Source organism: Linepithema humile, chromosome 1, assembly GCF_040581485.1.
Source record: "Linepithema humile isolate Giens D197 chromosome 1, Lhum_UNIL_v1.0, whole genome shotgun sequence".
Taxonomy (NCBI): Eukaryota; Metazoa; Arthropoda; class Insecta; order Hymenoptera; family Formicidae; genus Linepithema; species Linepithema humile.
The window spans coordinates 5,276,052-5,293,006 of NC_090128.1; the positions used below are offsets into that span (position 1 = coordinate 5,276,052).

Consider the following 16,955-nt stretch of genomic DNA (forward strand, 5'->3'; position numbering starts at 1 on the left):
TGATGTTTCTAATCGCGTCTAGAGCGGATTCAAATTTACTTTAGAGTTAAAAAATATATACATATATGTACAAACTTAACAAATTTGTTTTTTGAGCTTGTTGATTTCAAACCAAAATTTAAAAAATTGTTGATTTTTTTTATTTATACGTTTCCCTTGAAAAATAGACGCACGGTATCTTTAGTACGCGATGTTTGTCGCATGACTAGGCACAAAATCGACCATCTGGTGATGTGTATATTTCCTTGACGCATGACAATTATCATATTACAGCGGTAAAGATGGAAAGATGATCTTGAGCGTAAACATTAATTAGCATATACAAAGAGGTAGAGGAAATGTTTGCAAAAGGAAGTAGAGTGAGAAAAATCTCCCGCAATTGTCTGTTGCTTGAAATCTTGTTTTCCAAAAAAAAAATGAAATAACATCTCTACTTTTAATCTTGAAAAAACTCGAGAGATAAACCCTTCCCATTGTAATCTTTGGTGGAACTCTATTTAATGTGTAACGTTTCTCTGTTTTCTTTATCTTTCTTCTCTTTAATAACTATTGTTATTTATCATGCAAATTAAATTCATTCGCAAGAACACAAAATTTTGTATTTAAAAAACTTCAGCACGTTATAACACTATAAAAAAATTAACTTTGGAGAAAAAAAATTCTTTCTGCAAATTGTCTATGCTTTAAAAAGGATTTTACCGCATTTTCTGTATCTTTAAATACGAAATATAAAATTACTTTTTACTGTTCTCTCTCTCTCTCTCTCTGTTTTATATACGTGCGAGAATTATCTCCTTTACTATAGATGTTCCAGTTTCTCGCATTTATTGAGCACAAGCTGCAATGCCATGCCTTAATTTGTCGTTTGTACTCTGATCTCATTGACGTCAGTATTATTATCTATGCACGAACGAATGATAACATTGAGCTTTAATTTCTATTCTTTGAAACTCGAGATCACTTTTATGTATCTTCCTATCTCTATAACAGCTTAGTCATTTTCTTTCTTATATTCCTTATCAAAGGAATGACGTTTCTGTTTTACACGGCACAAATTGTACAAATTAGAGAGATACCATCGCGAATAATGTGCAAAATAAAACGTATGAATAAAACGAACAATTGAGTGTGGGCGAAACGCTCGTTGATAACGAAATAAATCGCGAAAAAGAGATTGATAAGATTATTTTTGTAAGAAAGTTTTCTAATCTCCGACTTCCTATTTTTCTAGTGTATTAGTTTTCAAATACAGGTCACAAAGCGAGCGATATGTTTGCAGTAGTATTTTATACCGATTGCGTACGTCAGCGGTATTAAAAGCGACACGACGATCTGCATGAGAGTCTATCGGTAACCGGAGGTAGCCAGAGTGTGCTAGAGATGAGCGGGCATGCAGCTCGTCCCGGCGAAGGTGGTCAAGCCGTTCTCGAGCGCATTCAAGTATCTGTACTGCCGATCACTGGAAAACACGCTCCGACATCAGCCGTTACATCAATGGAGAGGCAAGATGTGAACGTGACGGTAAGAGAATGTGTTCAACGAGCAATATCCACTAACGCATGATTAATTCAGAGAGAAAAGATACAAATCTATACTATAATATATCAATGTTATATAACTGTATATCAATTTATTATTAATGTCGAAATTTTTACTCGCTAACGTAACTTGCAACGGCTTGTAAGTAGATTTGTAATAGACTTAAATAACTTGAAAAAAAAAAAACAATGCATTATGCAAATCTCAATTCTAATCATATGCTAAGCAACAGCTGGCGTGAAATTATATACGATAATTATACCTGTGACGTATTTTCCACACTGATATCTATAATCGCAAATGCGCAGAAAAAAAGCACCGGAAAGGAGATTTCAAATACTCAACGAGTCTGGACAAGTCTGGTTTCCGGCGCGATAGCAGGTGCGTTGGCGAAAACCACGATAGCGCCGTTAGACCGCACGAAGATCAACTTCCAAATCTCGAAGCAGCCATACTCAGCCAGGGCAGCGGTGGAGTTCCTGAGAAGAGCGTTGCGTACCGAGGGTCTTCTCAGCCTATGGCGTGGAAACAGCGCGACCATGATCAGGATTGTTCCGTACTCGGCGGTGCAGTTCACAGCGCACGAACAGTGGAAGAGAATCCTGAGCGTAAACGGCGCGGAAAGGTACGGCGAAAACAGCGTAATTGGCAAGCAAAGCCGAGCAGCCTACTTAAGTGAACATTCTGTAAAAAATAATAAATTATATGAATATATAACTTTGCAGTAAAAAACCGTGGGCTAGTTTTCTGGCCGGCGCTCTCGCGGGCGTGACTTCGCAGACTATGACGTATCCGTTGGACTTGATGCGCGCAAGAATGGCGGTGACCCTGAAGGCCGAGTACAGGACGCTGCGACAGGTGTTCTGGCGTATCTACAAAGACGAGGGAATACTGGCGTATTATCGCGGCTTCACCGCCACGCTCCTCGGCGCGATCCCGTACGCCGGATGCAGCTTCTTCACGTACGACATGCTGAGAAATTTATTCGCCGGTAAGTCGCCGCACCTATTCATATTAACGTAATTTCTCTTGATGCCCGCCGGCGGTGGCGGTGTTTGCACACACACGCACACACTCACCTATAACACATAAAAGAGAAGAAAAAGAGGGTTATACGAATGAGAGTGGCTGTTGTATATGATCGTAAAGCAGGGTACCGATGGGGCACGTCGGGGGCACCCTGTTTCCCCTGATATTGGGACGGTACTTACTTTAATAGCGACGCGAGACAAGCCCGACCGGCGGCGTATTTCGAAGTGCTGCGTGCTTCATGTTCGATGATGGCTACGTGTCGATGAACAGTGTACACGGTGACTATTCCGGGATTCTCCACCTCGCTCATCTGCGGCGGCATCGCTGGAATGGTCGGTCAGACAAGCAGCTACCCACTGGACATTGTGCGGCGGAGAATGCAGACGTCGGCGATCAAGGGACAGCATTATCACACCATCACATCGACTATCGTGAAAATTTACACGTAAGTACACAGCGCGTCATTTTAAATACCCCTGTAATAATTGAATAGCAGAATATTAGAATTAAATTATCGATCGATACAGAATCACTTGGAAATGGAACACTTAAATATCTCTTTTAATAATTTTGAAAGAAACAAAACCAAATGTTTAGATTCATTGAAGGAATATATGGATATCCAAATATATGGATTTTATTGAGAACATTTGTTGAAATATAGAGTTAAAATCTAATACTATATTTTGGTATATCTTTTATAACAAATATAAGGAGATATTTGTACATGATATAAAACTGAATAATATTGTTCTTTTTTCCATTTTACAGGGAGGAAGGAATAATGGCTTTTTACAAAGGATTGAGTATGAATTGGGTGAAGGGTCCTATTGCGGTTGGAATCAGCTTCGCCACACACGACACAATAAGAGATACACTGAGGGACGTGATTTGCGAAGATAGGTATACGTAGAACTAAGAGAAGATAAATATTAAAAATCTGACATTAATAATTATAAAATAATTATAATTATTAAGGACAATTATATTAAAGGAATTATTGTTAATAATTTATTAACAATAATTATTTAATTAGCTTTTTAGTTAATAATTATAATTATTAATAATGACTTAATTCTATCATCTAACGTAAATCGCTTTAATGATGGATAAATGTCAGCTTAAATCTCGGAGTAACTTGAACGAAAAGAAAAATGCACAAAGTTGATCGCAAAGAGAATAAAATGATAATGAAGTGGATGCGTTATAACGATGCGCGGAGAGAATAATGATTTTGTTAATTTGTGAGGGCATTTCTGCAAAGGTAACAGGAGATCATTAGTACAAATTGTTAAATATTATGTACATATTGTTATTCCAAACGTTATAGAGATCGTTAAAGTTAGAGAGACATAATAAGAGTATACATGTGCATACACAAAACCATACATGCACTATATGTTGATCCGGCAATATAATATTCTAGCTTGCCTCAATCATTTTTTTTTTTTTTTTTTATTTGAAACATGATGTAAAAATATGATTTTTGACTCTGCGCGAAATTATTTCTACAAGTTCTACATATGGTAAAAGTAAACAAGCTGGTATACTTTGCGCTCAAAATTATGTATTATGTAATATAATAATTCAAATAACTTTTAATTTTTTTATCTTTTACTTTAAAGATAAAAATACTCAAAAAATTTCCAATGACAATTCTTAAGATCTTGTAACATATGAAACTATTGTACAGATTTTATAAGTTGCGTTCAAAATTGAAATTTAGATTACACTTTATACAATTGTTATGCTTATTGATTATGTAATCGATTGATTCGTTTTGATGCTGCAGTGAATAATCCACGTTTCTTCAAATAACTGCAATTGATAACGACAATAAAGCTTAGAGCTTGAAGCATCGTGAAGATTCATTTTATATAATGTTCCGTTGCTATATTATGATAAATTGTTTACAATAATAATCTGCTTTGCAATTTGTTAGTGTTAAAGAAGATTATACATAGGTACTTGATTTACTTTTACATTTGAGTATCTTACGATCGAATACTTTTAAGTATCTTGTACATATTGCTAAATGCTGTACTATTTTACGCTGAAAAAGATATTGAAGTATAGAATTAGCGCGACAAGAATGGGAAATGGCTACGTTTTGTATCGTTCGAAAAGAAATAAGTTTTATGACTGATATGAAAAATTCGTTATTTTCTCTATCCTATTTAATATTTTATGCTATTGCTATTTGATAATGTTTCTTTTCGAGATGCTGGTTTTTGAAAGTAAAAATTTTTAGAGAATTGATGTCAATTATATCATACTCATATGCATTGTAAAAACTGCTATTTATTCTGTAAAGGTTTTGTAGCTTGTTTGCGATCATTGTATTGATTAATGAAGTCCATTAGTAAATATATAAATTTTATACGGTATTTGTCGTCCCAGTTTATTTATATTTGTCTTTATAATTTTATCAAAAGTAGAAAAACTTTTTGTTTTTCGAAATCAAATATAATTCGATATAATTTATAATAATAACGAATCTTAATATTAACTATTTGATATAAAATTATTATATTCATATACGTAAAAAAACATTTATTTTTAAATGAATAATAACTAATTAAATAATAATAATGAAATATTTAATATTGACATGCTGACTGTTGAAAAAAAAATATCGATACTCACTATCAAATTTTTATGTCAAGATATAAGAACTTTGTGGGTACAAATGTGATTGTCTTCCTATTTTTGAACATTGAGAAAAAATATTTCTATAAAATGTATTTATTTAACCTATAATCAATTACTAATATCTTATTTTCATATAAAACATAAATTAATTTAGTTAGAATATTTATTTACAATTTATATAACTTACAGAATGTTTCTCCTCTTATCTGTTCTCCCTGTTACAAATACATAGCGTCTTAGAAGTTTTTCTAATCATATCAATCGTTTTATGTTACTATTCTTGACTGTTACTTTGGCTTAGTTTCCTGATCGTTGACATATCTTATGTAAATTTCTTGCTCGTCACTACCACCAGGTGGAATTTCAGTTTCATTCAAATATGAGACACCTATCGCAAGTACAGAGCCGTCATGACTGAAACTAAGTGCAGCAACACCAGCGTTGTACCGGTGGAACTGACACAAGCGTTTCTTGTTAAAACCATCCCAAATGTTCACGTAACCATCCGAACCACCAGTTGCAAATGTGTTGTACGCGGAATGAAAACTAATAGCATTTACGGGATAAATGTGCTCGACATTATTTTCCTTTATCCTGTGACACTTAAAAGCGTATTTCTTCTTCTGAGCTTCCGGCATTGTGTCGAGATACTCGACAGCAACTCGGCCCTCTATACTACTTAATACATATCCCTAAACATAAAAGTAAACAAAAACGTGACAGATTATAGATATAAAACATATCAATATGCAAGTATAAGGGAATATGTAAGAATATAAACTCACCTGTTCGTTAGGGAATCCTTTGATACAACGTGTTTGATATTTTAGACTACTTTCTCGTCTTTGAAACATGCCAGCCATGTTCCTCAAATCCCAAATGCAAACTTTTCTTTTTGCCGTTCCAACCACAAATTTGTCACCGCATACAGACAAAGCAAGCACCACATCTGGTTGCAAATAACTGCCAACGCAAGTAGGTGTTCTCGGATCCCACAATTTTACTGCAGCATCCCAACCACCAGTTAATATTGCATTCACAGCTGCACAGTATTCAATCTTCCTGATTGGCTTGTCATGTGTACCCATAACAGACTCTATAAATTTTTGTTTATTGCACAATTGTAAAATTGCAATTCTTAATTATATGTATCAAAAGTTAAAGAAAAAATATATGTAATACCAGTAGTACTGTTGATATCATACATCTTTAAAGTGTTTCCTAAACCACCACTATACGCATGAACAGCATCCTGCAAAAAGATTTTATTGTAAAAAGAATTATAGAGAAATTAACAGCTTTTACTTACTTGAAATGCGATATCCAATACTGGTAAATCATGATTATACTTCAGTCTCATAGTATTCGCATGAATATCGTACAATCGTACTGTACTGTCCCATGATGATACTAATAGAAATTGCGTGGAGTTTGGTCCAAATTCTACTGCAGAAATCGCATCAGTCGGTGGGGACTTTATTTTAAACTCAGTCCTGGATTCCATTCTACAAAATAGACAATAATGTACATTGTCAGCTAAATGTAAGATGTATAAAAAAACCTTAACTAATTATACAGATTTATTTTAAATCCTAATGTTAGCTAAAATACAAATAAAAAGAGAGAATTTCGTTGCTAAATATTTCTTTTTTAAGCTAAAAATGAATCTTGAATACATAACATAACCCACATAATTTCGATTAGAATACTTGAGCAACATTTTTTGTACTTACTTGATATAGAGCTAATAGAACACTTAAAAAGGAAGCTTTCAACTTCTATGCAGTATAAAAATCTACAATTATTGATACGTAGTTTTTAATATAATTAAAAGAAAAAAAACTTCGTTCTATAACAACCACAGTTGTAACACAGCAATCTAAGAAGTCGCAATTCCCTCTCACTCTCTCTTGAAAAAGTAGACGCAACTAAAACGCCATCATACCGTGTACCCCGAAAGTAACGAACTAAAAAGAGTAGAGAGGGAAACAGTCATGAATGCATGAATGGGCGCATTCAACGAAACAAACCGCTCAGTAGCAATCAAACGTCATTGGCTCTTACTTTTAGAGCCAACAAATTAACAGCATCATTCAGCGGAAAATCTAGTAACTTTGCTCAACTGTTGAGTTCGCTGAATGCGGCCATTGATCGATGCACATGTTAACGAAATTCCCTACTCAGTGTACGCTCGAAAATTTTGAGAAATTTCAGTTGGTAACACTGCAACGACGCCGAGTATACATATGCCCACTGTTCTCAAGTTTATCAGTTGAACTCACAAGTTGTATTGAATTGTATTGAATTGTGTTGAACTGTATTAAACATTTTGACAAAATGGCTGAAAAATCACGCCGTGTGGCACAATCAGAAGATTTGTCAAACGTTGAGTTTGAGACCAGCGAAGATGTCGAAGTCATTCCTACTTTCGACAACATGGGTCTTCGCGATGAATTGTTACGTGGGATCTATGCGTACGGTGCGGATCTTCTCCATTCATTTTATCTAACCTATCTTAAGTTTGCGACTTATTTTTACATCAGGCCTATATTAAATTATAAAAATTATCTCGTACACAATCGATGCGAGACATGTTTTTATTCTACAGATATTAATTTTGTCAATTTTTCATCCACCATTTGTTAATCATTAGCAATTTATTTGCTAATCAAGTTTATCAGCTTACCTCCATGTATGTTTATTTTATTTTCATTATTATAATAATTATGTAGAATAAATACCCACAATATTTACTTATCAACAATTTTGAATGTTTCATTAAGCTTAATGTAATAGTTTTAATTTAAACACTTAAACATGTCAGAAATAAATACTATTTATGTTTCTATTTCTGAATAGGTTTTGAGAAACCATCTGCTATTCAGCAACGATCCATTAAACCTATCATGAAGGGCAGAGATGTAATAGCTCAGGCACAATCTGGAACAGGAAAGACCGCTACTTTCTCGATTGCAATATTACAATCATTGGATACACAAGTACGAGAGACTCAAGTTCTAGTTTTATCTCCGACACGAGAACTTGCCACACAGATTCAAAAAGTTATTCTTGCATTGGGAGATTTTATGAATGTGCAATGTCACGCTTGCATTGGTGGTACAAATCTTGGAGAAGATATCAGAAAGCTGGATTACGGCCAACATGTTGTATCTGGTACACCTGGCAGAGTATTTGGTAAGTGTTATGCTTAATTTTGAACATGATTTATTTTTAAATAATTATTAGTACCATTATTTATATAAAATTATTTATATAAAATTTATGAAATTTTTAGATATGATCAAGAGGCGAGTACTCAGAACTAGAGCTATCAAAATGTTAGTTCTGGACGAATCTGACGAAATGTTGAACAAGGGTTTCAAGGAGCAAATCTATGATGTATACAGATATTTACCACCAGCAACGCAAGTCGTTTTAGTTTCGGCTACTTTACCACATGAAATTCTTGAGATGACTAGCAAATTTATGACAGATCCAATCCGCATTCTCGTCAAACGGTGAATAATTTTTTTTACCTTGCATTTTACTAAATATGAATATAACTGATTTTAATTGTTTTTTTTTTTTTCAGTGATGAATTGACTTTGGAAGGGATCAAACAGTTTTTCGTTGCTGTAGAACGGGAAGAGTGGAAATTTGATACACTCTGTGACTTGTACGACACATTAACGATAACACAAGCAGTTATCTTCTGTAACACTAAACGTAAAGTGGACTGGTTGACAGAAAAGATGCGGGAAGCTAACTTCACAGTATGCTCCATGCACGGAGACATGCCACAAAAAGAACGAGACAACATAATGAAAGAATTTCGATCTGGTCAGAGGTGAGATTATACTTCAAAGATAAATTTCAAAGATAAAGAATTGTACTATTCTAATATCTCTTTTTCTTTGCAGTCGTGTATTGATCACAACGGATGTTTGGGCAAGAGGAATCGATGTTCAGCAGGTGTCACTTGTGATTAATTATGATTTGCCTAATAATCGTGAATTATATATTCACAGAATAGGTCGATCAGGACGTTTCGGTCGTAAGGGCGTATCGATAAATTTCGTGAAAACAGACGATATAAGGATTCTCCGAGATATCGAGCAGTATTATTCCACACAGATAGACGAAATGCCAATGAATGTAGCTGATCTGATATAAAGCACGATATTTATAGCCAGACCAAATATTTGTCATGTACTATAATGTCTTTTAATTTTCGTAACTTTCACGAATAAAACTGGAATGTGTTGTCAAATTGAATCGAGTTCAGTATATATACGAACAAATATGTATAGCTTTCTTGCATTTTCTATGATCAGATCGTTTCACGATCACGTATCTGTCATATACAAAAATTTCTTGCTTGATAGCTTTTTTTGCACATTATTTAAAGTCGATAAATTTGATATTCAGGAAACAATATATAATTCTGTATATTATCATACATGATAAATATCTGGTTAAAATGTATTTCTGGATCGAGAAAGCTGTACAAATAATTTGTTCGTATATTTACTGAATTATTTAAGTTGATAATACATTATAGTTTTTTTCATGAAAACGGAATAAATCTCTTATTTTGTACATGAAGCACAACATTATTACTTATGTAGAGAATAATTCTAATTATATGAAAAGTAATCAATAAATTTATTAACGAAGTATTTTATAGTCTCCTAACATTATTTTCCACTTTCTATATAAATGTTTATTTCACAGAAAATGTGAACGACATTAGTGTATAGTATATGCTATATCTACATACAAATAATCAATAACTGCTGTAGCTCCATAGTTCAGATGGCAGCGTGGCAGAGGTAGTAACACGCGTTGAACTCGACACGAAACTAAATTAATGAAATTAAATATGTTTCGTTGATAATATATGAGTTAATGATACCAGTGAGCATAGTTTATCGTGTTAAAAATGTCGATAAAATATTTAAGACGCAACAATGGATTTAGGAGAGCAGTCATTTATTTTTGCAAATGGAAGAGTTATAAACATTATATAGTTTCAGATGGTATGCATGTTTATTGATTGCAAGATTTTAAATCAAGAAGGTAAACAATATCAGTATTAATTAATAGACTGGTAGAACTGTAATTCAATGTGTGTGATCGTCATTTGTTGTGATTTTAAATTGTTTTTTATTGCTGTGTCGATAAAACTTACAATTTGTAAAAATTGACAACTAGACAATGGAACAACAAAATGATTGCACAATTCAAAGAGGCCAACCATTGCGTCGCTATCCAAATGAGTACAAGACGGAGGGACATTCATCCACCAGTGTGTAATTTTTTCTAGAATTGTAGCATTATTATTTTGCAGTACTAATTTCTTTTCTTTTGTTTGTAGTAAATAAATCAATGACAAATCAGCCACAGTACTCGAATACAGGGAGACCCACAGTACGCATAGCAGTTTATCTGATGACAGGAGTATTTCTGACAATGGAAGTCGAACAAAACGCGACTGCACAGCAGATTTTCGCAATAGTGCAGTCGGAAGCAGAATTGGGTCTGTCGAGATTTGTCTTAGTGACCACTACTCCAGTTTTTGCACTGTGGATGTGTTCTCCACAGCTGGAAATACAATTGCGTCCAACACACAAGCCTGTAGAACTGGCTGCTAAGTGGAATTATCTCGTCAATAAATATAGTTCTCACACAGAAAATTCCAACGATGAAGAGCCTTTGTTATATTTCCGCAGAAACATATTTCTCTCTAGAGCAGAGGAGGAACAGATCAAAGACACCAAAGTGCTCGAATTGCTTTACGCAGAAGCGAGACACAATGTTTTACAAGGCAAGTAGCTTTTAATCTTTTCTGAAAATAAAACTATAAGTATATTAAAATCATATTACAAGAAATATATAACTTGTGTTATATTCTAGGACGATATGCGTGCGATGGTCCTGCACGTTATGCCAGCTTAGGAGCTTTACAAGCTAGAATTGAACTTGGTCCCTACAATGCTCAGACACATACTTTAGCTTTCTTCCGAAGGCACCGCGGTCGATTCTTGCCGCACCATCACGCTTCTCCCAGTCTCCTGCTTGGATTGGGGCTTGGATTGGGATTGGTAGGTGGGAAAGGCGCACCAGAAGCACATCTTCTCGAACAATATAAGCGAATACCTAGCCATAATGGTAGTGCAAATGCGAATCCTAAGAAACTGATCAGAAAATATCTCGAATTCTGTTGGAATTTGCCTTCCTACGGCGCGGCCTTCTTTCAAGGACAGATTGAGCGACCCGTTAGAAGTCTCGCATCGTGGATCACTAATCGCGACATGCAGGTGCTCATAGCAATTAATACATCAGGAGTATACATAGTAGACGACATGCAATGTGTAAGTACAATATATCAAGCTGAAATCCTCATTTAAATATGACAATCTTGAATAGAAGTTCGTATAAAATATATTTATAGAGTACATAGCGTAGTAACATTTGAAATATATTTATACAGAGCTTACTATTAGGGCTAAAATACTCGGAACTGAGTTGGGAAATGGCAAAACCCTCGGATGAAAATAATCCTGACTGCTTGCCTTGCTTGTTTCTGCAATTTCCGGTACGAGAGAATGGGGCAAGGGTTTATAAGATTTTACAAGTATTTTCAAGACAGGTAAAAGCATTTCAAAATACCAAATACAAAATATTAAATCAAAATAAAAGAAGCTAATGCGTCGATGCTAGATGTTCGTGCAAACATATACATTGATACAATAGTATAAATATATAGCTCTTTTTCTTAAATATTAAAATAATAATCTTGAAACAAGCTGATAGAGCAGGAGCTAGTTATAATTGCTCAAATTTTCTATTTATTACAAAATAATTACAAATACAGACGTTTCGGCCTAAAGGACGTGGCCATCTTCAGTGTAACAAATTAATATAAATAATGTCGTCGTTAGTCAAAATACGTTGACAAGATAGTCAGAATAGACATGTTCTCAGACAATACTTATAATTTAAGTAACGCATCCTGTTAATATGAAACGAACAAAACGAGTTAAGAGTGTTCTCCAAGCTCGAAATTAACAAACAACAGATTTTAGAAAAATAATTATGTATAAATACTTTTTATGACACGGATTGTACATTTTGTCATATCAAACTTATGTGAAGCCAAGGATCATCTAACTTGCAAATAGAAAAAATATAATAAATAAGATTTAAGAAATAGGTCAGAGATTACTAAAATTTAGGAATGAAAATTAACTCAATTAAGAAAATGTAAAAAAAATTAGATTAAAATTAAAATTAAAAATTAAAAATTAAAAGAAGAAGCAAAAATAAACCGAAAAATAAATTAGTTTCGAAAAAGATATATACCTTAGCAGATCCGTTAGACATGTGTATCAAACAAATAAAGTAAGACATGCGTCGACGGTAGTGAGCCGGGCTTGACTGGCAAAAATGTAGGAAAGAAAGAGAAGAGGGGATAGATTATGGAGAAGTTTAAAGGGTGGGGAATTTAAGAATAGGTAGATATGTGTCAAGTAATAATTCCGTGTCCTTCTGTTTATTCAGTTCTGTACTCTGTCTTTTTATATGTAGCATTTCGGAAGTTAATCTTTTGCTATAACACGGTTCTTTGTCTAGTATGTCAACTTTGTCCCATTTGAAGTCATGATTTCCTTTCGTGTGAAGCCATCGATGTGGCTTTATTCCTCACAGAACACTGAGTCTCTTTATCATACCTTTCTATGCTCCTTTCTATATTTTTGATAAATTTAAAAGAAATCAGTCTTTCGTTAGTTGTAGGTAAATTAAATCTATCACCCAATTGCAATAACAGAATTACTTCTTTTGGGATAGTAACGCTTGAAATGTTGAGAAACCAGTTATCGTGTATTCTTTCAAACTCATTACTGAACTTGAATCTATCCGGTGTGATGTTTATGGTAACATTTTCTTTATTGCAATTATCCGATTTTGACAACGCCCATACTTCACCATGAGGATCATCCGTTTTTGTCTTAAAGGAATAGTTGACAGATTTAATTCTAGACTTCTTTTCCTTGTTCTGCAATGCAACAAGCCACTCGATCTTTCGATCCTGATCCCTAAGATTCTTGTATAATAGTCTCGACATTCGTCTCTCCTGACTAGTGAAAAATTCGCAAGTTAGATTCATCGGTAACGCATTGGAAATATGTTCAAAATTGTCTTAAATATCAGTTCTTAAATGTCGCAAAAAGAAATAGGCGTCGCTCAACTTCAATCGTATAATTTTGTTAGTCACATCTTTGTTTATGTTCGTCAACTTTTTGAGTGAGTTCATATGGTATAGATATAAATGTTTTGTAATAGACCATTTAAGATGCGGAGGTGTGACATTATAACGAATACATTTCTTCAAAAACAGAATGCGAGAATTTTTTCTATTTGCAAATTAGATGATCCTTGGCTTCACATAAGTTTGATATGACAAAATGTACAATCCGTGTCATAAAAGGTATTTATACATAATTATTTTTCTAAAATCTGTTGTTTGTTAATTTCGGGCTTGGAGAACGCTCTTAACTCGTTTTGTTCGTTTTACATTAACAGGATGCGTTACCTAAATCATAAGTATTGTCTGAGAACATGTTTATCTTGTCAACGTATTTCGACTAACGACGACATTATTTATATTAATTTGTTACACTGAAAATGGCCACGTCCTTTAGGCCGAAACGTTTGTATTTGTAATTATTTTGTAATAAATGGAAAATTTGAGCACTTATAACTAGCTCCTGCTCTATCAGCTTGTTGTTTCAAGATATACATTGATATTTTGCATTCATAGGCACCTATGATGGACACATTAATATCTGGCTTTGCCGAGGACTATCGTCGACAGTTTATCAACAGCGACGGCAACAACGATCAACTGGATCATCCGCTAGTTTCCCCTACCGGAAGTAGTTTCACAAATAAGCTCAGTAAATTTACGCTGGCCACTTTTGATGATGAAGGTAATGAAATTAATATATTGTTATTTCTAAATTATATCAGAGGCCTCATAAATTAAAACACTAATAAACACTAATAAAATATTAATAAGGAGCCAAAAGCCTATAATGGATGGACGTGCGTATTTATTTCGTGCGTATAAATACGTATAGGAAAGACGTATAGGGGAGACACTCCCCCTGCACTATGCACTATACATTGTACAATGTGAAGCGAGGTTTCACATAGGTTTACAATTTTCCACGCAAAGCGAGGTTTTAACCCAAACCTATGTGTATAGTTTTATGATGGTGGAGCCCCTCGCAGGAAGGCGGAAGACACTGCGTAATGCGGGGGGAGTGTCTTTCGTATTATCTCATTTTTTTCGAAAAATATTGGTTCTATGCAAAAAATGTATAGGACATAAATCATGTATTTTTTTAAGAGCTACAACTTTTATTTGAAACATTTCTTTGTTACATCAATATTTATCAAGATAATGTTAAAATAAACGATAATTTTTGAGTTTTTTCAAGTAGTTTTGACTTTGAAAATGACTTTGTCGCCAATCGGCATAGTCGTGTTCGTAATCAGTGCGCGATTTCCTGCTCGATTTCTGCCGTCAATCTGATATCAAACTGCGTTGCGCAGGTCCTGCTCGGTTTCTGCCGCCAATCTGCTGTAATAATTCCGAGCAAATCCTACTCGGTTTCTGCTGTCAAATTATGTCAGCAGGTTTTGTAACATTTCTGCTGACATTCTGCTATCATCATCTGATGTAACAGGTTTTGTATACAATCTGCAGTCTTTCTGTTGACAAAAATTTGTAGCAGACGTTTGGCAATATCTGTTCGAACAGACTTTGCTGACTGGGATCCTAAGACTCCAAGCGAAAGTTAATTGTTCATACCATGCGAAGCAATTATTAAATTTTATATTGTAATACAGGGTGTCCCAGACTTACCGTATCACCCGTTAATGGCACATTCCTGAGGTCATTTGGAGACGAAAATCTTAATACCAAAATGTCGAGGCTACTATAGTATTTGAATGGGAAAGGCTTAAAGTTTACCAATCAGCTTGTCAGAATTTTGGTTATGATACGGGTAAGTCTGGGATAACCCTGTATATTGATGACAACACTGAAGAAGGCATAGTTATAGAGATCGAAACGTTTGTTGTGGATATTTTGTTTGAAATAAATACGCATGTCCATCCAGCATAGGCTTTTGGCTCCTTAATTTATTAGTGTTTTTATTGTTATTTCTCTTTATTTATTCTTCAAATTTATTTTAGGTAGATGCATTGGTCAAATGGGTTCATGGTCCTTTCGATAAATAATTGTGATTTCAATAAATACATTGTGATTGTAAATTTTGTGACACCAATATATTCCTTGACGATATAAATTGAATATGCATTTTTAAATATTTTCTAAACAAATGTTCTTTGTCGTAATTTAATTTAAATTAATTTAAGTTGATATCGCGTATACTTACATAATTTTTTCCGTGCAAACTTCTTTTTCCAAATATTTTTTTCAAATATTATTTCTGAAGGACTTGGAGTTGCGAATGTTGCTGTAAACGATCAAATAACAATCTATATTTCTTTGATACCATATCTCTGTGCCGATTGAGGTATGTTTCTAGCACGTGTATATCGAAGTTCATCTCGTTAATCTTGGCTAACATCTGTTCTTCCTCCGTTTTCGATAAATCTTCAGACTACAATTATGTAATTATTAAATTATATAAAAATTTAAGGTAAACCTTGGGAATATGGTCCTCAAAAAAGTAATGGACAAAAATGCTCAATTTCAAATGCTCAATGTGTGTAACCTTTTTTGTAGTAAATCTCATTTTCTACATTTTTTGTTTGAAAAATTTTTTGATACCGGAAATAGTTGCGGAGATAATCGTAATAAAATGTTTTTTTTGCATGTTTTTTCAAGATGGCGACCAAAATATGGCGACCGCCAAATATTATTATTATATTCGTGTTCAGAAGGCAAAAATACATGGGAATTGAGCATTTTTGTCCATTACTTTTTTGAGGACAATATTCCCAAGCAGAGATCGGCAAAAAATTAATAATAAATTAATATTATTTAATTATTTAATTAATTATTTATCACAGAAAAATATTTTTCGATTACTCGATTAACCAATAATCAAACTCGAAAATTATTTGATTACTTTATCAAGCAGTAATCAGAAAATAAAATTTTTGATTACTCGATTAATCGGTAATCAAACTCAAAAATTATTTGATTACTTTATCAATCAGTAATCAGAAAATAAAATTTTTGATTACTTGATTAATTGGTAATCAGAAGGAAATAATTTCAATTACTTGATTACTCAATAATCGAGGTCTGATGTTTCTTGATTATTTTAGTTAATTAATAAGCAAAAGGCTCCAGTCGAAAGAATGTTCAGTTTTGCCACCATGTTTGATGCTGCAAAATTTAATCGACTGACAGATGACAATTTTGAAAAAAGAGTACTGTCAAAAGCGAATTGTATCTTTGGGAGAACGTAAAAAATAAAAATTACTCAACATCAGACCTCGATTATTGAGTAATCAAGTAATTGAAATTATTTTCTTCTGATTACCGATTAATCAAGTAATCAAAAATTTTATTTTCTGATTACTGATTGATAAAGTAATCAAATAATTTTCGAGTTTGATTACCGATTAATCGAGTAATCAAAAATTTTATTTTCTGATTACTGATTGATAAAGTAATCAAATAATTT

The 16,955-nt window shown here is 33.6% G+C and overlaps 5 protein-coding genes across 11 annotated transcripts in view; 3 read left to right on the plus strand and 2 right to left on the minus strand.

Moving 5' to 3' along the window:
• Positions 1-1,380: 1,380 nt before the first annotated feature.
• Positions 1,381-4,726, plus strand: DPCoAC (dephosphocoenzyme A carrier). The gene is made up of 5 exons (XM_012380065.2): positions 1,381-1,521; positions 1,848-2,164; positions 2,265-2,530; positions 2,842-3,016; positions 3,343-4,726. The coding sequence occupies exons 1-5, from the start codon at positions 1,381-1,383 to the stop codon at positions 3,482-3,484; spliced, it is 1,041 nt and encodes a 346-aa protein (XP_012235488.1). The 3' UTR covers positions 3,485-4,726.
• On the minus strand, positions 1,551-7,183 carry Bub3 (mitotic checkpoint protein Bub3). 3 transcript variants are annotated; one of them, XR_010891714.1, is made up of 6 exons: positions 6,957-7,183; positions 6,533-6,728; positions 6,406-6,475; positions 6,009-6,319; positions 5,411-5,915; positions 1,551-3,047 (listed from the first exon to the last, which is right to left on the minus strand). XR_010891714.1 is itself a non-coding variant. In XM_012380066.2 (5 exons), the coding sequence occupies exons 2-5, from the start codon at positions 6,725-6,727 to the stop codon at positions 5,511-5,513; spliced, it is 981 nt and encodes a 326-aa protein (XP_012235489.1). In that variant the 5' UTR covers position 6,728; positions 6,957-7,182; the 3' UTR covers positions 5,369-5,510. The 3 variants fall into 3 exon arrangements, 1 of the variants encoding a protein (XP_012235489.1); XR_010891713.1 differs by lacking the exon at positions 1,551-3,047 and adding an exon at positions 3,973-5,325; XM_012380066.2 differs by lacking the exon at positions 1,551-3,047 and having other exon boundaries at positions 5,369-5,915; positions 6,957-7,182.
• Positions 7,184-7,441: 258 nt separating this feature from the next.
• On the plus strand, positions 7,442-9,902 carry LOC105679803 (eukaryotic initiation factor 4A-III). The gene is made up of 5 exons (XM_012380062.2): positions 7,442-7,702; positions 8,083-8,418; positions 8,519-8,741; positions 8,816-9,070; positions 9,144-9,902. The coding sequence occupies exons 1-5, from the start codon at positions 7,561-7,563 to the stop codon at positions 9,394-9,396; spliced, it is 1,209 nt and encodes a 402-aa protein (XP_012235485.1). The 5' UTR covers positions 7,442-7,560; the 3' UTR covers positions 9,397-9,902.
• lobo (lost boys) overlaps positions 8,823-16,955 on the minus strand; it is an 86,014-nt gene continuing 77,881 nt past the window's right edge. Inside the window, exons 10-11 of one of the 2 annotated variants that reach the window (XM_067361166.1) lie at positions 15,693-15,920; positions 8,823-15,003 (exon numbers count right to left, since the gene is read on the minus strand). In XM_067361166.1, the coding sequence (XP_067217267.1) occupies positions 15,741-15,920 (180 nt within the window). In that variant the 3' untranslated portion in view covers positions 8,823-15,003; positions 15,693-15,740. Of the gene's footprint in view, positions 15,921-16,955 lie in introns of both variants that reach the window. The other variant, XM_067361165.1, reaches the window with a different exon arrangement.
• On the plus strand, positions 10,161-15,607 carry Bili (FERM domain-containing protein 8 Bili). 4 transcript variants are annotated; one of them, XM_067361217.1, is made up of 8 exons: positions 10,161-10,302; positions 10,438-10,531; positions 10,601-11,050; positions 11,140-11,327; positions 11,490-11,597; positions 11,717-11,875; positions 14,048-14,216; positions 15,490-15,607. In XM_067361217.1, the coding sequence occupies exons 2-8, from the start codon at positions 10,441-10,443 to the stop codon at positions 15,528-15,530; spliced, it is 1,206 nt and encodes a 401-aa protein (XP_067217318.1). In that variant the 5' UTR covers positions 10,161-10,302; positions 10,438-10,440; the 3' UTR covers positions 15,531-15,607. The 4 variants fall into 4 exon arrangements, with proteins under 4 accessions (XP_067217318.1, XP_012235559.1, XP_012235561.1 ...); XM_012380136.2 differs by having other exon boundaries at positions 11,140-11,597; XM_012380138.2 differs by having other exon boundaries at positions 11,140-11,597; positions 15,494-15,607.